The 26,174-nt window shown below is 37.5% G+C and overlaps 2 protein-coding genes across 9 annotated transcripts in view; both read right to left on the bottom strand.

Moving 5' to 3' along the window:
• LOC127450215 (C-Jun-amino-terminal kinase-interacting protein 4-like) overlaps positions 1 to 13,787 on the bottom strand; it is a 70,181-nt gene extending 56,394 nt beyond the window's left edge. For all 8 annotated transcript variants that reach the window (XM_051714104.1, XM_051714105.1, XM_051714106.1 and 5 more), the window contains exons 1-4: positions 13,266 to 13,787; positions 7,072 to 7,192; positions 338 to 408; positions 134 to 225 (exon numbers count right to left, since the gene is read on the bottom strand). In XM_051714104.1, the coding sequence (XP_051570064.1) occupies positions 134 to 225; positions 338 to 408; positions 7,072 to 7,192; positions 13,266 to 13,565 (584 nt within the window). In that variant the 5' untranslated portion in view covers positions 13,566 to 13,787. The remainder of the gene's footprint in view (positions 1 to 133; positions 226 to 337; positions 409 to 7,071; positions 7,193 to 13,265) is intronic.
• Positions 13,788 to 17,925: 4,138 nt separating this feature from the next.
• LOC127450283 (ER lumen protein-retaining receptor 2) lies at positions 17,926 to 24,840 on the bottom strand. Its single transcript, XM_051714252.1, has 5 exons — positions 24,628 to 24,840; positions 23,701 to 23,801; positions 23,400 to 23,558; positions 21,216 to 21,468; positions 17,926 to 20,716 (listed from the first exon to the last, which is right to left on the bottom strand). Exons 1-5 carry the CDS (start codon positions 24,716 to 24,718, stop codon positions 20,682 to 20,684), a joined length of 639 nt encoding a protein of 212 aa, XP_051570212.1. The 5' UTR covers positions 24,719 to 24,840; the 3' UTR covers positions 17,926 to 20,681.
• Positions 24,841 to 26,174: the final 1,334 nt, after the last annotated feature.

Here is a 26,174-nt window from a genome sequence, read left to right as displayed (position 1 = left end):
AGCAATCTGCTTTTCAAAAGCCAATTCTCAATCATGTCAAAATATCTTCTATTGCAGACAAAGGCACAGTGCATTGGAGTCAACTCACAAAGAAATGTGGAATAGGACCATGCAGCCAAATATGTATTCTTACCGAACTCTGCCCATTGTTCCTGTGTCAGAGGTCTCTCCTCCGGTCTGCTGCAGCCTGTTGCGTTCAACATGTTCCATGTAGTTATGGATCATCTGACGATGAAATAACAAGAGGGTGAGTTAATTTGTATTAAAGAGTATGACATGCAGCTGTTTGTAAAACCACTGAATATTGGATTCAAATCATGCATTTGCTCTCTCTAACCTCTGTGTGCCGCAGATGAAGGGAATTATATTCTCTCTTGAGTTCAGCCTCTCGCTCCTCTAATCGACTTACTAAAAAAAAGAAAGAAAGAAAGAATGTAACTGCAGTTAAAGTAAGGCACTTACTGTACAATGGAAGTGAATGGGGCCAGTCCATAAACATTACACAAACATTATGGGGCGAATTCACTAAGAATGAATTGCGCCCGGTAAAAGCGCCTCCAAGTAGGATTTACCTCAGGGCCCCCATATACTGAGAAACAGCCTTGACCTCGCATCTGGATATATGCCAAGTTATAACACTCTTCTGCATCATTTGATGATTATTTGATGAATTACTGCTAGTATGATCAATAGAAAATGTACACAAACATATATTTTCTATTAAATGTAATTTACCGCCTGCTTTCAACTGACAGTAATAGCGCGATGCAAATTGCGCTGGGCCTTTTTCAAATCAAGCGCAATCTATAATAAGCCTAATTTACATAGAAAGTAGCGTGTTTGCACTGAAAGGAATGACAATGACTTAATTTAAATAATCAAGATGCAGAACAATTTCAGTATTGATTGCATCTGCTTAAACCAGATTGTGGGTGGTTAGTGAATAAGACAGGTTTTTGCGCTGAAAAAGTGGCACAGCCATTTAAAGAATACACCCCTCTATGTGTTAATATGATTTTGGTGAGACAGAATTAGGGATTTACTGGCGTTAGGGCATTTACCAGATTATAGGACTTACCAGTGTTACATTGATATTTACATTTATGCATTTGGCAGACACTTTTATCCAAAGCAACTTACAGTGCCCTTTTTAAAGGGACAATCCCCCTGGAGCAACCTGGAGTTAAGTGCCTTGTTCAAGGACACAATGGTGGTGGCTGTGGGGATTGAACCAACAACCTTTTGCTTACCAGTTCAGTGCTTTAGTCCACTACGCCACATGATGTGACAATAAAGTTGCAATTTTATCACACTAAAATCATATATCATATATTAACACGTATAATGTTTTGGTCTTGTGGTTATACTTTTGAAACAGTGAGGATTTGAATGTTTATGCTCTGGTCCCATTCACTTCCGCTGAAGTGCCTTATGGTAATCATGGTTTATTTGTGAAATAATTTTGGTGGTAATCAACATTATGCCACAAATGCTGTCGATTAAGCTTAACTTGTGTAGAAGCTCTGCTAAAGGGCCTAGAACAAAACGAGGTCAGAAAAATTAGGCTAATTATCCAAGTCATCATCGCAACACAGGTTAGAATGTCCCAAATGGCCAATGAAGATCTGCCATTCATTGGAAACAGTGCTGTTAAAGAATAATGGGAGAGCTTGCCACTTTAAATAGGCCTGAAACCAGATTTACACTTTAAAGGAGACCTATTATGCCCCTTTTTACAAGATGTAATATAAGTCTCAGGTGTCCCCAGAATGTGTCTGTGAAGTTTCAGCTCAAAATACCCCATGGATCATTTATTATACCATGTTGTAAATGCCTCTTTTTGGGTGGAATCAAAAACACGCTGTTTTCGTGTGTGTCTCTTTAAATGCAAATGAGCTGCTGCTCCCCGCCCCCTTTCCGGAAGAGGGCTGTGCCTTTACAGCTAGTGCTTCGGATACTATAGCAACAACAAATCAGAACCAATATGACTGACACCGTAAATACCGGAGTTCAGCCATATATGTATGAGCAACTGTAAATGACGCAAAACATAGGCATTTTGAGTTTGTGATAGTGCTTCTTATGTAGAAAATCACTTCCTGCCCTCCATCTGCATTTCACGCCACAGCAACGCAGTGACGTGTCGTCATGTGCAAACAAGCTATAACGACATAGCTCTGGTCTCTGTGAATACAATCAGAGACAATGGTAACTTCAGCAGCATTAGCCGTGGAATCAGCTAACAAGCACATTCGGAAAGGCGATTTGCAAACATTCACAAAATATAAAGTGCGATACTTACATCTTCAGGATATAAAGCTGGAACACAAACAGTTGGTTCTGATCCATGCTTGAGAGTCAAATTCTTTGAAAATCCTGCTTTATACTGACCCTCATTCACAAAGCAGTCCAGTGTAAAATGATTTGCACAAACATACACAAATTCTGGTATGTTTTGGGGAACATTTTCTTCAAAAACAAAACTTGTCCACTGCGTCTTCAGTGGCTCTGATGCCGGGAGTACATGAATATGACGCTTACGAAGTTGAGACATTATTCTTCTCACTGTAGCTGCTCCAGCGCGGAAAAAAATGGCGGACTGTGTGTCGATCACTCAGGGGAGGATCTATGATAATAGGGTGGAGTCCGTCACCAGTCGTGGCCGTGGCCTGCTCTAAAGTGACGTCACTTTAGAGCGGATACGAAAACCAGTCATTTTGAGACACTGTTTTTGATTAACAGAAATATAAGAAAGAGGAGTGGGTGGACTTCTAACATTGTAGGGTGGTTGTGTACAAACACTGCCGACTCACATTTATGTTCAAACACCACGTAAAAGTGAATTTTGCATAATAGGTCCCCTTTAAGTTAATAATTTGAATGGACAAAACTGATGCTCAGCTTCAGTGAGGTCTGTAGAAAAGCACCTGCAGTACTGTAAAGTCCACGGAGGATATTAAACAAGCTCAATTCAAGAGGTGACACAAACACATAATCCACTTTTTAGCTGTCTGGTTTAAAGAACAGCTCAACGCAACCGGCCAACAGAGCGACTAAATTACGGGCTATTTACGGTATATATTTTCACATTCTAGTAGAGATTCTGATACCCATTTCAAATCTCAGATGACTGTATTCACGCCATTAAACTACTAATTACTGCCAGAATGAATTTATTAGTGCCAGATTAAAGACCAGACATCCATAATTAGCACATATTGGTGCTTGACTAATGTCATTATCACCCACGGGCAACTTGTCGAGTACAGGGTGATTCTAGCAGACATTCAGTCTGAACAGACTGTTTATGTCCCTGAATTAGTTGCACATTACTGCAAACTTTAGTGAACTACATACCAGAATAAACTGTTAAGCCAGTGACTACTAGGACTGGAAGTATCTGTTCTGATTCTATTCCATTTGAATGCTTTACTAAATCATGTAATGCATCTTGAATTCTGAATTTCGGCTACGGTTTAGTTTGATTTGATTATTTTGGTACAATTAAAAAAAAAAAATAAATGCTAAAGACTCAAATGTAATTGGAGGGGCAATTTAACGTAGTGAAATATTGACAAAAACAATACACTAGGTTTTATATTCACATCCGCAACGGAATTAGATTGGGGGTGTGAATTTTACGTTTTTTTTTAATAACTAAAAATATGCCAAAATCTGTATTTTGCAAAGAAATTAATGTGTAATACACTGGGTTAAAATATAGCAATTACAATTTTATTTTTATTATTATTACGCTTATTTCGATAATAACTGAAAAAAAAAAAACCATTTGTTTGCTCAACAACCATGACGTATGAAAATAAATAGCTTCTACACAGAAACGTACATATTTATAACGTTTTTACCTTTACTTAATTTGCATTAATGTGTACAACACAAAATATCAATTATAAGGTTAATGTTAACGAAAACTCAAACAAAAACTATATGAAAACATTTTCGTTAACTGAAATAAAAATAAAAACTGAAACCACTGGAAAAAAACTCAACTGAATTACGTTTTCATAACTCCAAAGCTAACTAAAATAAAAATTACATTGAATTAATTTTAGTTTTTTTATACACAGTAGGGTGAATATGTGCAAAGTGGGACACTTTAGGAAATGTTATTTTTGTTTATGATCCAAATGCCACATAACCTGACATTATACCTTTATAGAAATCTTAGGATGTCTCCTACCTTAGTCAAAAGCATAAATTAAGAAATATTAATACTGGGAAGATGAACCTTTAGAGACCCTCTTTTGAACCAAATCCCAGATTCTTTTTTTTATTTCAGGCAGAGTTGGTAAAGTGGGACAGAGGAAAAATGATTCTATAAAAAATATCTACAAATTATTTGGAATAAGTTTTTATATTTTCTTACACACTTTCACATCATAAATCATCATATGTAACAGTTACAAACATTAAGTCAACTTTTTTATAACCTTTTTTTATAAAAAGGATTTGCGTGGTAAGTTGTGCATGGATTGTGGAGAATAGCATGAGCCTCCACATGCTGTGAGTCTCCGCAGTGTCATGCACAGCGAGTCACGTGATAAGATGCGCGGATTGACTGTCTCAGAAGCGGAGGCAACTGAGACTTGTCCTCCGCCACCTGGATTGAGGTAACCGTGCCACCACGAGGACCTACGATGTAGTGGGAATTGGGCATTCCAAATTGGGGAGAAAAGGGGATAAAAAAATAAAAAAATAAAAAAATGGTTTACTTCTCAAAGATTAGATTAGAAATCATTTTTAACCATTTAAGGAAATGCATATGGATGCAATAGTGGTCAAGCTTAACTGTTCCACTTTATCCATCTTCACCCTATATTATACAGTTTAAAAAAATTACAATCTACCTTAATTAAACAGGAAAATGTCACTGGATAGAGGTAACACAACACTGCCCTGAGAAATGTAATGACGTTAGACATTTTAAATGATACCAGCAAATACTTTAGATTTGGCAGCCATAAAATACTAAAACTAAAATAAAAATGAACTATAATGAAATGACAAATTTAATATAAAATAGAAATAAAATCTATAACCCAAAACTATAATAACCCTGCCTTGAACTTCTTTGGCTTAAAAATCCATAAAATTAAGATTTTAATTATTACTAACTCAAACGGTCAAGTACAGAACTGAGGTTCTAGGGAATACCCATAAACCCTTGAGCTTGTATAATTTAAGCATGTTTGTTTGGTCAAAAGGAACTTATTGGGGCATTTAATTAATTGCTATTAAGAATTCATAAAGATTTGAGCTCGTTTTAGTATTACTGATGTTGTTTTATTGTAATTAGCCGTTTTAATTAAAGTCACCATTTGGGTGTTTAGAGTTCCCTTTGGTAAAGTCGGATTCAAGTCAATCCGTGTAATTTATCCATGCACATGTGAATGTGCATTGCTGAAGTGCAGCTTCAAGTTTAAATGCCTGACCTCAGTTATTATTTTCTTTTGAGACAATTAAATTAGATCGAAACAATAACAGAAATGTTCATTTGAAACAACGTGCTATTAGACGTTAAAACTTATTCGTGTGACATACCTTTAAGAAAATAAAGTTGAATGAACTGATACATTTGTGTATATCTAGCAAAGGTTTTCTAATTATGCTAATTACACAAAATGACCATAAGTTGAATTTACTTAAAAAGCATAATGCAAAAATGCTACATATATATTTTAAGTAAATCCAACTCATCATTTTTTTTTTTTTTCAGTGTGCATTTTCACACTCCTAGTGACTGCCTTCAGATAAATCACAGCATTAGATAAAAGAGTGAGACCTGTATTTTCTATATATCTCCTCAATATCATAGTTCTGATCCAGGATCATTACCTGCAGTTTTTATGTCTATGCTGATATCTTAATATCTGTGTTGAACAGCAAAACCGATCCAATTAAGACACAATGCTTTAGTAAAGATGCTTCTGTTGAGCTCTAAATGGTATGTATCACCACTAATAAACCCTATTTATTCAGTCTCTAAATGTGAATGACTCCATGCAAACACTCAAGGCCAAAGAACAGGGCCAGCACCAACCAGTCATGGGCACATTCAAATGGACAGTAACAGCCTTCAGTCTATCATCACCGAAGGACTAGGAACATTACAACTACTGTATTATGAATGGAAATAGGAATGGGAATTATATCAGAATGAGAGTGAGGAAGTATTGCAGACACTATTTACTGGTTTGTTTTTTCGAACTACTGACAGTTGTGTTGATATAGAAAGATCACTGAGAGAAAGTCTTTGTGGTTTTGAAAGTGTAAGAGCTGGACTATGATCTAAATTAATCTAGTTAACACTGCAGCAAATTGACAACAAACGCCCTGCAAATCATTGTTTATTAGTGTAAGACTGCACATAACTAATTCATTTTCAAATTGAAAATGCTCCTATTAGTGACTCACAGTCCATATGAAATCAAACAGTTATATATTAAAGGAGCCAAAGAAAATGTCTAATTTTTCCTGTGCAAATGGGCCACCATACATTATCAGTGCTCCGCTAATGGGGTCAGTAGAATGAGTTGATAGAAACAGAATGGCACAGTGGTACTCCATTATGGTTTGTGTGTAAACCAGTATGTCACACGGACAGCTGCAGTATAATAACCTATGCATTCTACCCATTGCATTCAATAAAATGTGACTAAAATGAAGTCATACAACAGTCTAGAATAGATTGAATATGCATTTGCGAAGTTTTTAAGACTGGTCAGAAAAGAAGGATTAGAAAGGGCAGTTCACAAGATGTTCGGTACTGATAGCCTCAGTCACTATTCACTTTCATTGCATCTTTTTTGAATAGTGAAAGTGAATTGTTACCGAGATTGGACATTTTGCCTAACATCTCCTTTTGTCTTCCACCGAAAAAAGAACATAGTAAGGGTTTGGAACTACATGAGGGTGAGTAAATGATAACAATTTTCCTTTTTGAGTATCCCCTTAAGCAAGAAAAAGCTAGTAAGGGCTGGTAATCTACTGAGAAAGGGGGAGAAGACTACTGTGGGAGTGAATGTGGAATAAAACGCAGGTGGTTCTTACTCTGGTCAGCATAGTTCTTGATCTTCAGCTCCAGTTGATGGGAATGTGACCCCAAACTCTCCAGATGATTGTGCAAATCTTTTTTCTCCTGTTCCTGAGAATCTTCAAATTCAATGAACCTCTGCTCACAGCAAACACACAAAGAAAAGTTCAGTGTATAACATGATAAAGAAACATTTGTCCAAAACATTGCAAATACAGTCATTCAGGTTAGGGTTAGGGTTAGGGTAAGCAAACTCTCAGGAAAGCAAGATTCTGGCACTTTCTGACTTCAACCATTTTTCCAGAACAGGATTAATGCAAAGCTGAAGCTTTATGAATCTTTCCAGATGTTCTTATGCCTTATTAATAGACTGAAGAAATCCATTAAGACTCATGAAATGCAAAAAAGGTTTTCATTTAAAGGTCTGTATCCAAACTTTTAAAAAAAGTATAATACATTTGTAACCAAATCAATAATGTGAAATGTGGATAGTGGTCAAATGACATGAGTTTTTCAATGGCTGATGCAAATATCTAAAGTGTGGGGTGGCCAATGACTGATATTACTGGCATATACATACGTAATTAATATGAAGAAATCGATATTGGGTAGGTAGAAAAGACCTCATTCTATAGTTTTAAAGAGTCCCAGTAAGTGCTGTTTCGTTGGGTTTCAGTCATTGAATGTAGAAAAATTAGTTCGATGCACTTCTTCTGGTACCAATGTATAAAAGCCTTTATTTTAGTTTGGCTTGTCAAATATGGACATTAAAACAGTTGTTTTGGTTGGACTGGCTTTTAACTTTTTTAATGTTCAAATGTGGCTAGCCAAACTAAAATAAAGGCTTTTTAATATAAGTATCAGAAGTGCCTTGAACTACAATTTTTTTCTCCATGCATATACATAAACAATGTACTAATAGCAAAAGAGTTGTGAACAAAATTGCTGACATTAAAGGGATAGTTCACCCAAAAATGTAAATTCTCTCATCATTTACTCACCCTCATGCCATCCCAGATGTGTGACTTTCTTTTTTCTGCAGAACACAAACGAAGATTTTTAGAAGAATAACTCAGTTCTGTTGGTCTATACAATGCAAATGAATGGTGGCCAGAACTTTGAAGGTCCAAAAAGCACATAAAGGCAGCATAAACTTAATCCATAAGACTCTAGTGGTTTAATCCATGTCTTCAGAAGCGATATGATAGGTGTGGGTGAGAAACAGATCAATATTTAAGTCCTTTTTTTTTACTATAAATCTCCACTTTTACATTCTTCTTCTTTTGTTTTTGGCGATTCACATTATTTGTGCATATCGTCACCTACTGGGCAGGGAGGAAAATTTATAGTAAAAAAGGACTTAAATATTTATCTGTTTCTCACCCACACCTGTCATATCAATTCTGAAGACATGGATTAAACCACTGGAGTCGTATGAATTACTTTCATGCTGCCTTTATGTCTGTCAAAGTTCTGGCCACCATTCACTTGCATTGTATGGACCTACAGAGCTGAGATATTCTTCGAAAATTCTCAGTTTGTGTTCAGTAGAAGAAAGAAAGTTATACACATATGGGATGGCATGAGGAGGAGTAAATTGAGAGAATTTTAATTTTTGGGTGAACTATTCCTTTAATGATCATCCATAATTTTGATCATATTTACTCACAATTATTGATGAGAAAATGTGCATTATTCATTAACAAAGCTGTTACTAGTAGATTTTGGAACAGTTACATGATTGAAATAGCACTTCTGTTAAATGGTGGACATAGTTATTGGTCAATGCATTCAAATATTATTCATTTTCAGTGCAATACAAACCCATTGTTCAGAGTTATCAAGTTAAGGAAGTATACATAGGACATACATAGGAGTTAGTGCTCAAAGTCTAGGGATGCACCGATACCACTTTTTCATTTCTGATCTGATTCCGATTCCTGAAATCTCAGTATCAGCCGATACCGATCCTGATCAGATGCCAGTGTTGTTTTCTTCATAATCAGTTTAGAATATATATACTTCACTGAGTGCTACTAACTGGGGGTATTCTTTAATATGTAAAGAAACACAATCCTCTAACTTCACGTTATTTCAATATAAATGTACAGCCTATTCAGAAAAACTTTACTGTTAACTTATTATTATTATTATTGACTTTTAGAATTTTAAAATACAAGAGTAATATATTTCAGTCATGCACTTTTAACTTTAAAACCCGCTGCCTTTTATTTTGATGGTCAGAACACTCCAGGAAATCCTGTAAGCATCTGTATTAGTTTAATTCACTTCTTATTCAAAATCTGGTGAAATGCTCCTCTGGTGCTCTTCTAAATGCATGATATAAGCGAACTGAACTATTGAGCATCTACACCTGAAATGTTGTTTGTGTGGAGCTCTCACATATTGCACGCCGCCCTGATAGCTCGAGTGCATCACCAACCTGTGCGTGCAATATATGTGTCAACAAAGCCACGTCATTCACAAACACGCTGCGCATGTGTACTATACATGTATATTTACTTATTAAACACAGCCTTTTGTGATTCACAAAGCTATTGCATGTCTTCAAGTGGCTTTGAATAAAATGCACATGGAGTCATATGGACTACTAAATGGTGCTTTTATGGTTCTTTTATGTCATTTTTGAAGCTTGACAGTAACCAACATGACTAACACGCAGTATCGGAGTTTGATCGGACTCGTTGGACCGATACCCAATCTGTCTTAAAACATCAGTATCACAGCAGATACAGATCCAGGTATCAGATCGGTGCATCCCTATCAAAGATAGCAGCCTATAGAGCACAACAGTGCCCGCTTTTTCAGCGTTCTTGGTTCCGGAAATATATTTCCCAAATTCCCACTTATTTTTTTCCATAGGGTTTTCAGAAAATCCTTCATTATGGAGTTCTAATCCATGAACCTAACCAAACCAACCAGCTCCGAGGTGAATCACAACATTACAAACTTTGATTTGAAGCAAAAAAGTTTTGAAAATCGCACAAAAAGACAAAGGTACAAGACTGTGTATTTAACGTCTTTAATGAGGGAATGAACTACAATCCAATGAAGAAATGCAATTGAGATTAAAAATATATAAATACAAAATTAGAGACAAATATAAAACTATTGATTTAAAGTTGTTGATTGCAAGTATAGTAATAATATCATTTCACTTCATTTTAAATTTTTCAGATATATGCAAATATATCAGCAGATTGTAGGTGGAATGACTGGATTGCATCATTCACAGTGCGTCATGGGAGTGGGTGGTCGCTGCAGAGCTCTTTTGGTGCACTCTGTTTGCAGCGATTCTCTGATTGGTAAATCTTTCTCTGCAGGATCCATCTGGAGTGTAGTTATTCAACAAATTCAATTAATAATGTGATTTTTAAGTAGAAGAAACAAAGACTTATGGCTTCATTGAAGCATTTATCTTCGATTTGCTCACAGTACGTCTCTCTTTAAATGTTTAGAAGCTACCGTTAAAAATAAATTTCCCTATGCAGAAAATGAGCGGGATTTTTACTTCCGGAACCAGACCATTGAGTTTCATTTTCATTTTAAATAAGAGCAGAGCGACTTCTGGTGACACAAGCGACAGAGACCATTGACGACAAGATGTGGGCTTGGCGAGCAATATGACAAAGTTAAGGAAAGTTTAACTTTATGCAAAAGATGAGCGACATTCGTCTCCTGTGAGATACTGGTGTGGAGTGCAGTTAAGACAGAGAAGTTATAATGTTGTAAGGGATTTCACTGTTTAGTATCATTTGTCTGTATAACCACATGAATGGCTATAATAAAACAATGAAGAGTGGAAAAACATGTCTGAGAGAGTTTGATTCAAACATTGATAGATCGTTCGTCTTGTTAATGATATGATGCAACAAGCACTGCTGCAGGTTATATAAAACACTTTCTCCTGCAGAATGTAAATTTTTAGAGACAAATTAGAATGATCTCTTAGTTTTACCAGCAGAACATCTCATCTGTGATCAGATTTTCTAAATTTATCACCAGTAGTGCAGTCCACCAATAACGTTAGAGCAACAGCGGTAAGAACGCCCACCGGTGACTTCACAGTACAGAGACTAGCGACATCCAGCCACAAAGTCACCGGCGGTGCGAACGGGGCTTTATAGTTGTCAATCCAAATTAAGCTGGAACAGGAAAAAATTTTTAAAGGAATGTTCCCGGTTCAAAACTATTTAAACTCAGTTAACATAATTTATTGCATAATTTTTATCAAAACAGAAAATTATTTATTGGAAAAAGCTACATTTGCGGTTCCAGTAAGGCACGTACAATGGAAGTGAATGGCACCAGTCCATAAACATCAAAACACACTGTTTCTAAAATATTTTAGTGTGATAAATGCAGGGATTTACCGCCGTTAATAATAATAATTATATTTATTTATCACACATTATACATTTGCACATATACAGTGAAATTCTTTTTTTTTTTCACATATCCCAGCTAAGCTGGGGTCAGAGTGCAGGTTCAGCCATGATACAGCGCCCCTGGAGCAGATAGGGTCAAGGGCCTTGCTCAAGGGCCCAACAGTGGCATCTTGGCAGTACTGGGGCTTGAACCTCCAACCTTCTGTTCAGTAACCCAAAGCCTTAACTGCTAAGCCCCACTGCCCTAAACCTGTTATACTGTTTACTAGATTACAGGGTTTATCTGTTATGTCATCATGACAACAAAGTTGTATTATTGGATATAACTTTACACAGATAAGATTAGCAAGCGACTTTATCACACTAAAATCAAGTTAACACGTATAATGTTTATGGCTTGTGGCTATACTTTTGAAACAATGTGTATATTAGCATTTACGGATTGGCCCCATTCACTTCCATTGTAAGTGCCTCACTGTAACCACGATTTTTTTTTTATTATTCAAAATTAGATTAAATTATTTTTTGTTAATCACCATAATGCCACAAATGCTGTCGATTGAGATTATTTTGTATTAAACCAGGAACATTCATTTATCATTGAAACAAAAATTACACACAATTTGTGACTTCTATACTTTAAAATTAATTAGGCCTGAAACTTGATCAACACTTTCCCAAATAGGCTCTTCTCTAGTTTATCAGTGAACTGTAACATGAGTAAAGATCAATTTCCATTATTCAGTATTGATCACAGCCTTATGTCAGTTTTGGTGTAGGTGTAACCTGTGATAATAGGATGCATCCCAGATCCCAGATCAGTACACATGGATTAATACAGTTTATGCATGACTCATTTGTGCTTTTGGTTTAAGAATGTGCCAGGCATTTTGCACATAATCCCAGTTAACTGTCACTGAACACATACAGTCATTGAGCAGCCTTAATCTGTCCAAAGTCGGTTTTACACATGGTAATTTTATTTCCAAAACAGATTAAAGCCACATCAAAGTATTTACTCATGCATATCAATCAAAAAAGGTTTACATCATCATAATTTATGACAACAACAAATGTTGATCTTAAATGGGGTCTAACTCGTGCAAAATTAAAAGGTTGCAATTGGTTTCTACAGGACATCAGCTAAAAGTTACAGGTAAAGTCCCTCAAGTTAGTCAAGTTAGTTAAGGAAAACAACTTTGTATGCATAACTCTTTTGAAAGAGGGGGAAACAAACTGCAGTTTAAATGCATTTAATGCTAATGCAGTGTAAATAAATGCATAGCTGCAGAAAACAATCCTGCACTGCCTTTTGTGCGTTTGCATGTGTACACAAACTGTAACTGTGCCTGTCAAAATCCAGTCATATATGATTCTGATACAGAACAAAAGTATAGTGTGCATTGTTTGTTTGAATGTGTAATTTGCCAATAACATCATGGTGCCAACATGTAACAATCTGTATTAGACAAACACATGCTTGCTTATGTGCTTGTACATTAAGTTGTAAACAACACCAAGGGCAAGACAGCATCAGAGGGCAAAGCAATAAATCTTGGGGATGAAATAATACACAAAACATGCATTGCTTATGCTTCCTTGAATTTATTTATTTATTAACGAAAGACTGATTCATCATCAAAGGGCAGCTCTGGCTAAACTAGGCATGACAAAGTCACCTATGCACGTGCAGGTTGATGCGTGGCTCTGATGCTGCAACAAAACAATGATGCCAACGTCTTGTTCTCGTCCTTCTGTTGATGCTGATGAGAGATGCTGCTGTTATCAATGCACTAACTCACCTCCTCTGCGTGCTTCCTGAGCGCTTTCTCGCGTTCATACTGAGTGATCAGCTGCTCGTTGTCCTCCTTGAGGAGCTCGAGCTCCACTTCGTGCTCCTGGTTCTCGGCGAACACAGTGTCCAGGTTCTCCAGTACCGCCACGACCAGCGGCATGAGCTCTTTCACCACGTCCTCGTCGTATTTGCGGATGAGTCTCTCGAATTCGAGGTAGATGGAGTTGGCCAGGCCCGAGACGCGCTCCGACATAATCGCCGATGTCACCGGGTCGTCCTGGTACACAACTCCGTCATCCAACTCCATTTTCCTGCCCCTCGTAAGACTGTCCTAGACTGAAACCTCCTCTATTCCGACCCAACGCGCCTTGGGTTATTTCTGAAGAATTATTGCGAATATATTTCCGTTGTATTCTGTGAAACGTGCTCCCGATGATCCCACGCAAGTCCAGAGTCCCTCCCTCCCTGGAACTGGCCGATGTATTACGTGGAATATTTTCCCGCGGTCGCCCCACTCACAACAGCTGAGCTGTTGACCAGACAACAGCGCGGTGACGTCACGCGTTCTATGAGCTTTGACGGAACAATCAAGAGAACAATGTTGCAGAAAATTGTATCGTAAACATTCGAACTCTTGGTCGCTAAAAACGTGTATGACAAGCCGTTTAAAACTTTATTCCTGAAAACGTACATGTATCTGTTCTTTTATGTTATGTACTTATTTTTAATGACTGATTACAGTGTTGCAGAAAATTGCTTCTTAAACAATCGAACCGTTTGTCGCAAAGGAAAACGTGTACAACAAGCTGTTTTAAGAAAAACATTTTTTATTTATTTTTTTATCCCCTTTTCTCCCCCAATTTGAAATGCCCAATTCCCACTACTTAGTAGGTCCGCGTGGTGGCGCAGATAATCACCTCAATCCTAGTGGCTGAGGTAATGTCTCCGTTGCCTCCACTTCTGAGATAGTCAATACACGCATCTTATCACCTGGCTCGCTATGCATGACACCACGGAGACTCCCAGCATGTGGAGGCTCATGCTACTCTCTGCAATCCACGCACAACTTACCACATGCCCCATTGAGAGCAAGAACCTCTAATCGCAACCACGAGGAGGTTACCCCATGTGACTCTACCCTCCCTAGCAACCCGGCCAATTTGGTTGCTTAGGAGACCTGGCTGGAGTCACTCAGCACACCCTGGATTCAAACTCACGACTCCAGGGGTGGTAGTCAGCATCAATACTTGCTGAGTTACCAAGAAAATTGTTTCTTAAACATTCAAACCATTGGTCGCTAAGGGAAATGTGTATTGCAAGCAAATTTAACATTTATTCCTTAAAGGTCCAATATGTAAGTTTTTACTAATTAAAAGGTTTTACACATGAAGACATGAATAGCATTTTTTGGAAATATGTTGAAAATGAGATGAGATGAAGACTCCAGTCATATCGGAAACCCAATAAAAACTGTTTAATTTTACATGGAGGTGTCGCCGCCTCATGGTCGCTGCCATGTTGACAGCACATGACAGTGTCATGCAACTGACTTTACTACCTTCGAGTTACTACCCCTAATAATGACAATAATAATAACATATGTTTACTTTATATTGTGCTTTTAGCCAATGCACAAATATAAAACTACATGTACACAAAACAATAAAACAAACACAATATACTTACTACAAACAACAAACAGAGCCCAAGTCAACAGTACAGTCCAGAGTGATGGTATGGTATTGATAAACAGGAGTGTGATTCACCAGACAGTCTGAACACAATGAGTGCAAGTGGAAAGATACAATGTTCAAAAAACAAGAGGTCCCTGCTGGAGTCATGAAACAAACCACTACTACCTACAGCTCTCACGGTGCGGATCACAGATAAACGCTCAACATCACACTGCATGCACGAGCACACGGTGGCAGAGAGCGTCCCCAGTCACAGTCCAGCATGCAAAATATCATTTGGATTGAAGACAAGAATGTCCATTGTGTATAATGAGGCAGACTAAAAGAAACAAAACAGAAGACAAACAAACATATTCAGTGTAAAATGGCAGCACTCAGTAAACAAACTTCCAGTATCCAAGACGACAAGTGTCAGTATAGAGTCCAAAACCACAGGTACTACTGGGACTGATGGGATGAGGAAGAGCCAGCTAAAATCTTACAGAGTGCACCTTTAAAACGTACAAGTTACCTATTTATGTTAGTACTTATTTTTAATAAGTAATTACAATACAGTGTTGCAGAAAATTGTATTGGAAACATCAAAACTCCTGGTCGCCAAGGAAAACGTGTATGACAAGCCGTTTTAACACTTATTTCTTAAAACATACTATTATCGATTTTCATACTGGTACTTAATTTTTAATAATTAGTAAGTACAGTGCATCCAGAAAGTATTCACAGCGCTTCACTTTTTCCACATTTTGTAATGTTACAGCCTTATTCCAAAATGGATTAAATTCATTATTTTCCTCAATTCTACAAACAATACCCCATAATGACAACGTGACAGAAGTTTGTTTGAAATCTTTGCAAATTTATTTAAAAAAAAAAAAAAAAAAAAAAAAAAAAAAACCCCACACATGCACACAAGTATTCACAGCCTTTGCTCAATACTTTGTTGAAGCACCTTTGGCACCAATTACAGCCTCAAGTATGATGCTACAAGCTTGGCACACCTATTTTTGGGCAGTTTCTCCCATTCTTCTTTGCAGGACCTCTCAATCTCCATCAGGTTGGATGGGGAGCATCGGTGCACAGCCATTTTCAGATCTCTCCAGAGATGTTCAATCAGGTTCAAGTCTGGGCTCTGGCTGGGCTACTCAAGGACATTCACAGAGTTGTCCCGGAGCCACTCCTTTGTTATCTTGGCTGTGTGCTTAGGGTCATTGTCCTGTTGAAAGATGAACCATCACCCCAGTCTGAGGTCCAGAGCGCTCTGGAGCAGGTTCTCATCAAGGATGTCGCTGTACATTGCTGCATTCATCTTTCCCTCGATCCTGACTAGTCTCCCAGTTCCTGCCACTGAAAAACATCCCCACAGCATGATGCTACCACCACCATGCTTCACTGTAGGGATGGTATTGGCCAGGTGATGAGCGGTGCCTGGTTTCCTCCAGACATGATGCTTGCCATTCAGGCCAAAGAGTTCAATCTTTGTTTCTCATGGTCTGAGAGTCCTTCAGGTACCTTTTGGCAAACTCCAGGCGGGCTGTCATGTGCCTTTTACTGAGGAGTGGCCTCCGTCTGGCCACTCCAATCAGGCCTGTATGGTAGAGTGCTGCAAAGATGGTTGTTCTTCTGGAAGGTTCTCCTCTCTCCACAGAGAAATGCTGGAGCTCTGTCAGAGTGACCATCGGGTTCTTGGTCACCTCCCTGACTAAGGCCCTTCTCCCCTGATCGCTCAGTTTGGCCAGGCGGCCAGCTCTAGGAAGAGTCCTGGTGGTTCCAAACTTCTTCCATTTATGGATGATAGAGGCCACTGTGCTCATTGGGACCTTCAATGCTGCAGACATTTTTCTGTACCCTTCCCCAGATCTGTGCCTCGATACAATCCTGTCTCAGCGGTCTACAGACAATTCCTTGGACTTCATGGCTTGGTTTGTACTCTGACATGCACTGTTAACTGTGGGACCTTATATAGACAGGTGTGTGCCTTTCCAAATCATGTCCAATCAACTGAATTTACCACAGGTGAACTCCAATCAAGTTATAGAAACATCTCAAGGATGATCAGTGGAAACAGGATGCACCTGAGCTCAATTTTGAGTGTTATGGCAAAGGCTGTGAATACTTATGTACATGTGATTTTTTCGTTTTTTATTTTTAATAAATTTGCAAAGATTTCAAACAAACTTCTTTCATGTTGTCATTATGGGGTATTGTTTGTAGAATTTTGAGGAAAATAATGAATTTAATCCATTTTGGAATAAGGCTGTAACATAACAAAATGTGGAAAAAGTGAAGCGCTGTGAATACTTTCCGGATGCACTGTATTACAATAGTGACTAGTATCTTTTTCAATTTTACTAGTAACTGTTCAATAGATAGATTATTGTGTACAGTGCCATTGTGCATGGATCGGGAGATCATTTTGACTAGTGCTTTGTAGTTGTAGTATTTTCAATGGCTTTACAGTCACGTACTGATCTATAGAATTACAGCTAAATATAAAGAACATGGTCAGATCAGTTTTTTTGTTTGATCCACAAAATTGTGTAGTGTATAAACATGGGGGAAAATAGTACAATGAATACAGAACAATACTTTGGTTGCCAGATTTAGCCACTTTGGTTGCCAGATTTAGCCCCTTTGGCACTTGCTAAGGATCTGTATGTTAATTTTTATGGGTATATGGACTTTTAAGTGAAAGTGAATATTTTACCCTTTTCCTCCTTGCAAAGAGGCCAGTTAGCCATGATGTTATGTGCTTACCAAATGATTGTCCAAATTATTCACATAGTTGTAACTAATCATTACAACTTTTTATATTTAATTAGTTACTTTTTGTATTGCAAAACAGGGGTTTTCAAACTTTTTTGATGCCATGGACCCCAAAATATGATTATCTATTTGCAAGGGACTCACAATTAAAAGGCAGCAATGTATTTTTATGGTATAGAAAAATAGTAAGTGTGAAATAATGACAATAAGTTGATGGAAAATTTTAATTATTGGCTTTTAAATGATCATTGTGCTAAAGCTAAAATAAATGATTGTTAAATTTTCTGGAAATTATTTGACCACATTCGTTTTTTCTACCTAGTATTTAAGTACCTTTAGATGTTTAAACCCAAAGAAAAACATTTTTAATTCAATTGAAATCTATTGGTAGTCATTGGAAAAAAGAATGTAACAGTAATAATGTCAAATTATGTAAATGCTTACTCTTATATTCAATTATTATAAAAACTACATTTTATAGAAATTTTTAACAGACCCCTTAGTGGCCTGCTGGACCCCAGAATCAAATTCTTTACTCCAAAACAATACCGTATATTTTTTGGTTTGTGCACAAATTGTAGTCAGTGTATATAAATGTGTACATTAATACAAATATTAATAAAAACGCATGTTAATTTTTTTCTGTAATTAATGAAAAACACAATTATGTACAGTTTAATAAACAAAAAATTAAAAATAAACAGTTTTAGGAAATGCTTTATCTTTAAGGTAAAATCTTTCAGTAAAAAAATAAACATACAAAATCTTGTCCCTTAAAATATTTATTGGCGACTGTAACGTAAAAACTAGAAAAATAACTGTAAACCCTACTGGAATGACTCGAGTGGGGAAAATACCTGGGATGTTGAACCTAACGGGAAAAACAAAATACTACGTTACAAAAATCATGTCATTCATAATGTGCTTTGACAGTATCCACACCACAAAATTTAATGGCCTTACCATAACTTACTGCAACTCAACAAGTTGATCTGTTTGCAGGTAATAACTGAATATTTAAACAATCTTACTGTAATATCACATCATATCATTGATAATTGTCAACCTAAAAAAAAAAAAAAAAGTGTGAAGGATAATGGAATATGAAACAGTCTCTTATTTACAGTTTACAGTGCTGTGGAAAAGTATTTGCCCCATCCTGATTTCTTATATTTTTTACACTAAATTATTTTAGATCTTAAAATGAGATATAAAACAAAAGGCAACCTGAGTAAAAACAAAATGCAGTTTTCAAATATACATACATATATATATATATATATATATATTTTTTTTTTTTTTTATTGAAGCAAAAAAAGTTATCCAACAACTATCACCCATGTGAAAAACTTCCCCCTTAAACTTAATAGCTGGTTGTTTTCTGGTAGAGAGCAGAATTCATGCTTCTCTCAAAGTCACGCTGGCCCTGAAGTAGCAAAGCATCCCCACACCATCACACTACCACTAGCTTGACCTTAGGTATGATGTTCTTTTTGTGGATTTCTGTGTTTGATATACACCAGATGTAACAGGACCCCTGTCTTCCAAACAGGTCCACTTTCAACTCATCAGTCCACAGAACATTCTCCCAAAAGGTTTGAGGATCATCAAGGTGTGTATTGGCAAAATCCAGACAAGCCTTAATGTTCTTCCGGGCTAGCAGCCATTTTTGGCCAGTCTCTTTCTGATAGTGGAGTCATGAACAGTAACCTTTAATTATGCGAGAGGCCTGCAGTTCCTTGGATGTTGTCTTTGGCTTTTGTGACTTCCTGGATGAGTCTTCACTGTGCTCTTGGAAGAATTTTGGAAGGTCGGCCACTTCTGGGAAGGTTAACTACTGTGCCAAGTTTTCTCCAATTGGTTCTTTGGCATTCCAGAATCATTGATATAGCTTTGTAACCCTTCCCAGACTGATGTATTTCAAACATCTTTTTCCTCATCATTTCTGGAATTACTTTCAACCTTGACATAGTGCGCTACTGGGTGAGACCTTTTAGCCAACTTCATACTGCCTGAAAAGTTCTATTTAGGTGTTGATTTGATTGAACAGGGCTGGGAGTAATCAGGCATGGGTGTGTCTAGTCCAGCTGAACCCCATTATAAATGCAGTTTCATAGATTTGGGTATTTAGTGACTAAGGGGCAAATACTTTTTCACACAGGCCCAGTTGGTATAGGATAACTTTTTTTTCTTCAATAACTTAAATTATCCTTTAAAAACTGGATTTTGTGTTCACTCAGACTGCCTTTGTTTTATGTTAGAATTTGTTTAACAATTTAGTATGAGAAATACACAAAAACAGAAGAAATCAGGATGGGGCAAATACTTTTCCACAGCACTGTACTTGTTTCCATGGGGGCATCAACACAAATGGTTATGTACATAATCTGAAATAAACATAAGGCATTTTTGTGAACAAATGAAAAACTAAATTTCTGATAGAGGGTTTTCTTTTTGAAAACTTACTGGTGGCTAAATCACTTATTGAAGGAAAAGAGCTATATGGCCACATGTACATGGGAAAAAGGGGGTGGGATGTAATCATTTGAATTTTTGAACATACAAATTTCATTTTTTCCTCTTAAATTATGAAGAAACCATAAACTTATTCAACATTCTCATTTCTAATCTTGGACAAATTTACAATGATTTAATTAATAACTGGAGTTAATGTGTACAATGCACCATTCAATCTTTTCAATACACCTTGCATATAGAAAAGTTTTTTCTTCTTTTTCTTTTTTTATAACAATAAAAAAAAAAAAAAACTAAATCGCAAGATGCTAAAGACAGAAGAACAGTTTGCAAAAACGTCCTCGTTTCTGTAAGGGGATGGTTGATGCTGTCCAGGTGGAGAGGAAATCAGTGATTGAGCTGGCGTTATGCGTTCTGTCTTGGGCATCTTGCAGTGGCATCATTGGCCTGTGCCCCTCTATAAGTCTGATAGAGACACAGTTCTTTGGCACTTAAGCTGGTAGACTCAGCTTCTTTCCTTTCAAAACTGTGGACCACATAGAACATGTCAGAAAATGAAGCATGAAGATTGTTTGTCTTCCTGGTCTATTCTCTGTAAATAACCTCTAAAGAAAGCCAAATCCTCTGAACTAATGCCAAACAAGTCCCTAAAGTGTAGACAATGTAGGCATTAATGTTAGGAGAGGTAACTTTATGAAGTTTTACCATTCTAAAGAACAGAAAAAATGCCCTGAAAAACCTTTAAATCATCACACAATAAGAGCAAACCAAATGGTGACAAACCACATTTCTACAATGGCATCTGTAACTGAAATCTATTGATTTTGAATGATGCTGCATCCACACCACTAGGTGTCAATGTAAGTCCAAGATGACACAAACAAAAAGTTACTGAGTGCACCTTTAAAAAGTATAAAGGAAAATTCTTTATTTCATGTGGACCTTTTATTATCTGAAGGGCAATATTAGACAAAGTTAATGTTGTTTGACACCCATGACACAAAGATTTTGACACATAAACTCACCTTTTGTGACGTAAAGGTAGAAGAAGTCACAATATAGAATAGTCTGGACAACCCCAGCCACGATAGCGATCATGTCAAAGAAACCCTCAAAGTAGAACCTCCAGATCCAGTTGAAGAGGTAAAGGGCACGGTAGACCCCCAGACAGAACAGATAGTGGGTGGTGATGGTCTCAGCCTCGCCGGTCTTACTAATCATAAAGAGTTGAGGCAGGATGGCCACTGACTCAAGATAGATGGAAAAGGTCCACATGATCTGTTATCAAAATAAAGAAAAAAAAAGAATCATTTATTACTTCCTGATTTGGTAACCAATGAGAGTAGCAATAACAGAATTATTACATTACATTACATTAATTACATTACATTATTATGTTAATATATTACAAAAAGGCCATTCCATGTCAATTAAACCCAAGGTCATAGGCTCAAATTGTATTTTTGGTCAGATTTTTGCTGTTGAACAAAATTATGATGAAAGCTAAAACTCTACATGCCATGAATCACTATTTACTGAATAATCCATTATTTTGTAGAGGTGGGTCAAAATGACAATTTTCACCTATGATTTTGGAACAAAAATACAGGTAAAAAAAATAACCTTAGAACAGTGAAGACATTATTTCATTTTTACACAGAGATAGATAGGTCTATAACTAAAATCAGTTGACTTCAGCACCCCTTGTTGCATTTTTTGTAAATAGTGAGAGTACAAAAACTTTTCTTCTGTGTCTTTATGCCTAAATGGTTAAATCCCAGAGATATGGGGCTCTCAATGTTATACCATCTGTAAATTATTATTATTATTATTCCTCCCCTTTTCTCTTCAATTTGGAATTCCCAATACCCAATGCACTCTAAGGCCACATGGTGGCGTAGTGACTCGCCTCAATCCAGGTGGCGGAGGACAAAACTCAGTTGCCTCCGTGTCCGAGACCATCTTATCACGTGGCTTGTTGAGCGCGTTAACGCGGAGACCTAGCGCATGTGGAGGCTTCACACTATTCTCCGTGGCATCCACGCAGAACTCACCACCGAGAGCGAACCACATTATAGCGACCACGAGGAGGTTACCCCATGTGACTCTACCCTCCCTAGCAACCGGGACAATTTGGTTGCTTAGGAAGCCTGACTGGAGTCACTCAGCACGCCCTGGGTTCGAACTTGCGACTCCAGGTGTGGTAGTCAGCGTCTTTACTTGCTGAGCTACCCAGGCCCCCCTATCTGTAAATTGTTACATTTTGCCCATTTTCAATTCAATTGCAAATACCAATCCATGGCATTTAATAGTTCATCTTTCATCATCATTTATGTTTATCTTTCATCAATAAAAGACTTTAGCCAGGACATTTCAGAAATTTGGCTGATTTGACACTCCAGTGGTTTAATACATGCCTTCTGAAGCAATCCAATTGATTTTAGACAACAGCATACCAAAACGTAACTCCATTTGCACTATAAATCTTGACATCATGAGCAATTTTGCACATGCGTCAGGCACTAGGAAGTGTAATTGAGCTTGAAATCATGATCGTGCCAAGAGACTGCAATGGCAAGATGTACAGTGAAATGATGAGTTATATTTGGGTCTGTTCATACCCAAAACCAGTTGGATCACTTCAGAAAACATGGATTAAACCACTGGAGTCTTTTGGATTACTCTTATGTTTCCTTTATGTGATTTTTGGAGCTACAAAGATCTGATCACCATTCATTTGCATTGAATTAACCTACAAAGCTGAGATATTCTTCTAAAAATCTTCATTTGTGTTCTGCAGAAGAAAGAAAGTCATTAACATCTGGGATGGCATGAGGGTGAGTAAATGATTTTCAGTTTTGGGTGAAGTTTTCCTTTAACATTAGTTAACTACATTTAATTACAGACACGCTTTTGAAAATCTCTTTGGACTCATTATTTGAATCGACTGCCAAAAGTAAAGACAGTTGCTACTTTTTCATGGCATAATAATGCAGCACACTACTACTTTCTGAAATGTTTATCGTGGAATAATAGTAGAAGGCAGAATATAAAGTATACTGAACAGTGCACAGTATTCAGTTAATAGTAAGCTAGTACCTTATTCCTAACATAGTCTAAATACAGTAATAATAGACAAAGAAGGCAAATGCACAGTAAAGTTTGATCAAGTGTCTCAAAGTTTGCTTGCATCTTTCAATGTCTCCTACCTCCAATGGAGAGAAGTCGTGGTTGACCAGAAAGGAAAGGCCTCCCACTGGAACCACTAGGAACTCCACTCTAAAAGTGTCATGGTTTCCATCATAGGTTGCTCTGAATTTGACATAGATCAGGTATACGGTGGCATAGGCACATCCAACGTAGATAATCTGTTTTAATAAAATAAAAGCAAATAGACTAAATTAACCATGCAACGTATCCATATGTAATTGCATTCATGTTTTCTTTACACACACATTCACAATGGTTTCGTTTCAGACTGTTCATGGAAAAGTTCTTTCCTAGCCTTACCTTCATGGATGTGTTATAAAGAGAGATGAAGGACGTTAGGAGATCCAGGTATCTTGTGGTGAAAACCAAGGCGAAGAGTATTTGGCTCTTCCCAGAGATCCCTGGGGGGCAAAAACCATTTGCAATCAGCCCTTTAAACAATTTTTTAAACTGCAAACTATGGCACAATACTAAGATAAGCTAGTAAACCTTCCAAAAGAGTTGCTATATCTCTGCAGGGGCGAAAATCCATGTCAATGCAGTAGCATTGCCACACAAAACTACATGCACTGCCACGTCAAAGCAAGGAATGCATTGCATTTTAGGAATGTATAGCGAATAAAAGGAGGAAGATCTTTAGATGCATGACATTTTGCAGGCATAACAACACTTTAAACACATCCTTAGCGCCTTTTTGACCCTCAGATCAGTTTTCATGCAAGATCTGAGCATGCAAGTTATATTTAAATTACTTAATATCATGATAATGCATGATCTCGATTACAAGATATTGCTGAATACGGTTTAATCTGCTGTGTACAGTACACTATACCTAAATTGCTTAAGTTAATAACTAGGCCTAAACTTTTCAGCAATTTTAGTGACTTAATTGAAAGCAACAAGCCTGGGACATGCATTTTGAAGGCAGCCTTAAAATATACACGGCACAACCTTCTACATATCGACAAATCTGCACATTTAAACTTTAAATGCATTTTTAATTAAACAGCAAGATTGAATTCAGCAGCTCTCAAGTCAAGCTAACCCACTGGCTTGCTTGCTAAACAATCTGCACTTCGCTTTAAATGCTTTATGCTGGTAGATACATTCATAAGACTTAGCCTGACAGCTCCACACAGTCTAAAAACTTTCTTGACATTCAAAACAGCACAAGTAGCGTTTGAAGAATGTGAGAAGAAATGTATATTTTGTGTGAGTTGAGCTCACCTGCGCAGGACCTGCTCTTCCATATCTTGAGCAGCAGGATGATGATGGCAGCTAAATGAGACAGATCTCCGGTCAGTCTAAAGACATTCATGATGTTTGTCAGTCTATGGCTGTTTTGTTTTTTTGTGCGGTTAAACAGAGCACAGGGTGTTTCAAATGACTGTAAACCGGCTCAATGCCGCTCTCCTGCAGCGCATTCCTCCACGAAATATGGCGAATGAGGGGCGACGTGGCCTGTGGACGTGACGTGGCCAAGAGCGAAACCACTATGAATGCTGGGAAGTGTAGTTCACGCGGAGTTTGACCACGCCTATTGATTCTCTTTACACAAATTGCTGTGATGGTAACTATAGTTTCCGTAAATAAATAATAATAAGATTATATGGCTTTGGCCATTACTGACAATTTATTGCATTATTCATGTAAGTAAATAAAACAGATAAAACCAGGCTAAGCTGGTTGGCTGGTCTTAGCTGGTCACACGGCCTGCAGCTGCTTGGGCCTGGTCGGGTTGGTCGGTTGGCTTGTTTTAGAGGGGTTTTGGGGCACTTTTAGCTGGGAGATCAGCTGGCCTCTCAGCAAAACCAGCTAAACTCTAGATTGGCTGAGCATAAACCAGCTAAAACCAGTTTAGACCATTTAAAACAACAAAACCATCTTACACTGGTTTTCCACTATCTGGTCTCACAGACTGGTTTTGGGCACTTTTAGCTGGCCAGCTAAAAAAGTGCCCAAAACCAAAAATGTGCCCAAACCCCTCCAAAACCAGTCTGGGAGACCAGCTTAGACTGGTTTTAGACCAGCTAAAACCAGTAAACCATCTTACACTGTTTTAGATGTTTTTAAAAACAATCCTAGCTGATCTCCCAGACTGGTTTTGAGGGTTTGGGGCACTTCTGAGCTCTCAGCTAAAGTAGCAGAGCATCAGCTTGGCCAGGCTGGGTGACCAACTGAAACCATCTTACATTAGTTTCAGCTGTTTTTTATACAATCTTAGCTGGTCTCACAGATTGGTTTTAGATGGTTTTTTTGCACTTTTTAAGCTGGTCAGAGACCAGAATAACTAGCTAAGCTTTAGTTTGGCCAGGCTGGGTGACTGGTTAAACCAGCTAAGACCAGTTTAGGCCAGCTAAAACCAAAGACTAGTTTTAGAGGGTTTGGGGCCTTTTATAACTGCTAAAGTAGCAGAGCATCAGATTAGCCAGGCTGGATGACCATCTTAACCCAACTAAAACCAGCTCAAATGGGTTTTTAGCAGAGTTTATGTATATACACACAGTGCATCCGGAAAGTATTCACAGCGCTTCACTTTTTCCACATTTTGTTATGTTACAGCCTTATTCCAAAATGAATTCATTATTTTCCTCAATTCTACAAACAATACCCCGTAATGACAACGTGACAGAAGTTTGTTTGAAATCTTTGCAAATGTATTAGAGAAAAAAAAAAAAAAACATGGCCTGTGGACCTGAGGTGGCCAAGAGCGAAAACACTATGAATGCTGGGAAGTGTAGTTCACGTGGAGTTTGACCACGGTAACTATGGTA

The sequence above is a fragment of the Myxocyprinus asiaticus genome, chromosome 13, assembly GCF_019703515.2.
Source record: "Myxocyprinus asiaticus isolate MX2 ecotype Aquarium Trade chromosome 13, UBuf_Myxa_2, whole genome shotgun sequence".
Classification (NCBI taxonomy): Eukaryota; Metazoa; Chordata; class Actinopteri; order Cypriniformes; family Catostomidae; genus Myxocyprinus; species Myxocyprinus asiaticus.
Note: the sequence above shows the minus strand (reverse complement) of the source record. Positions and strands in the feature narration are given on the sequence as shown.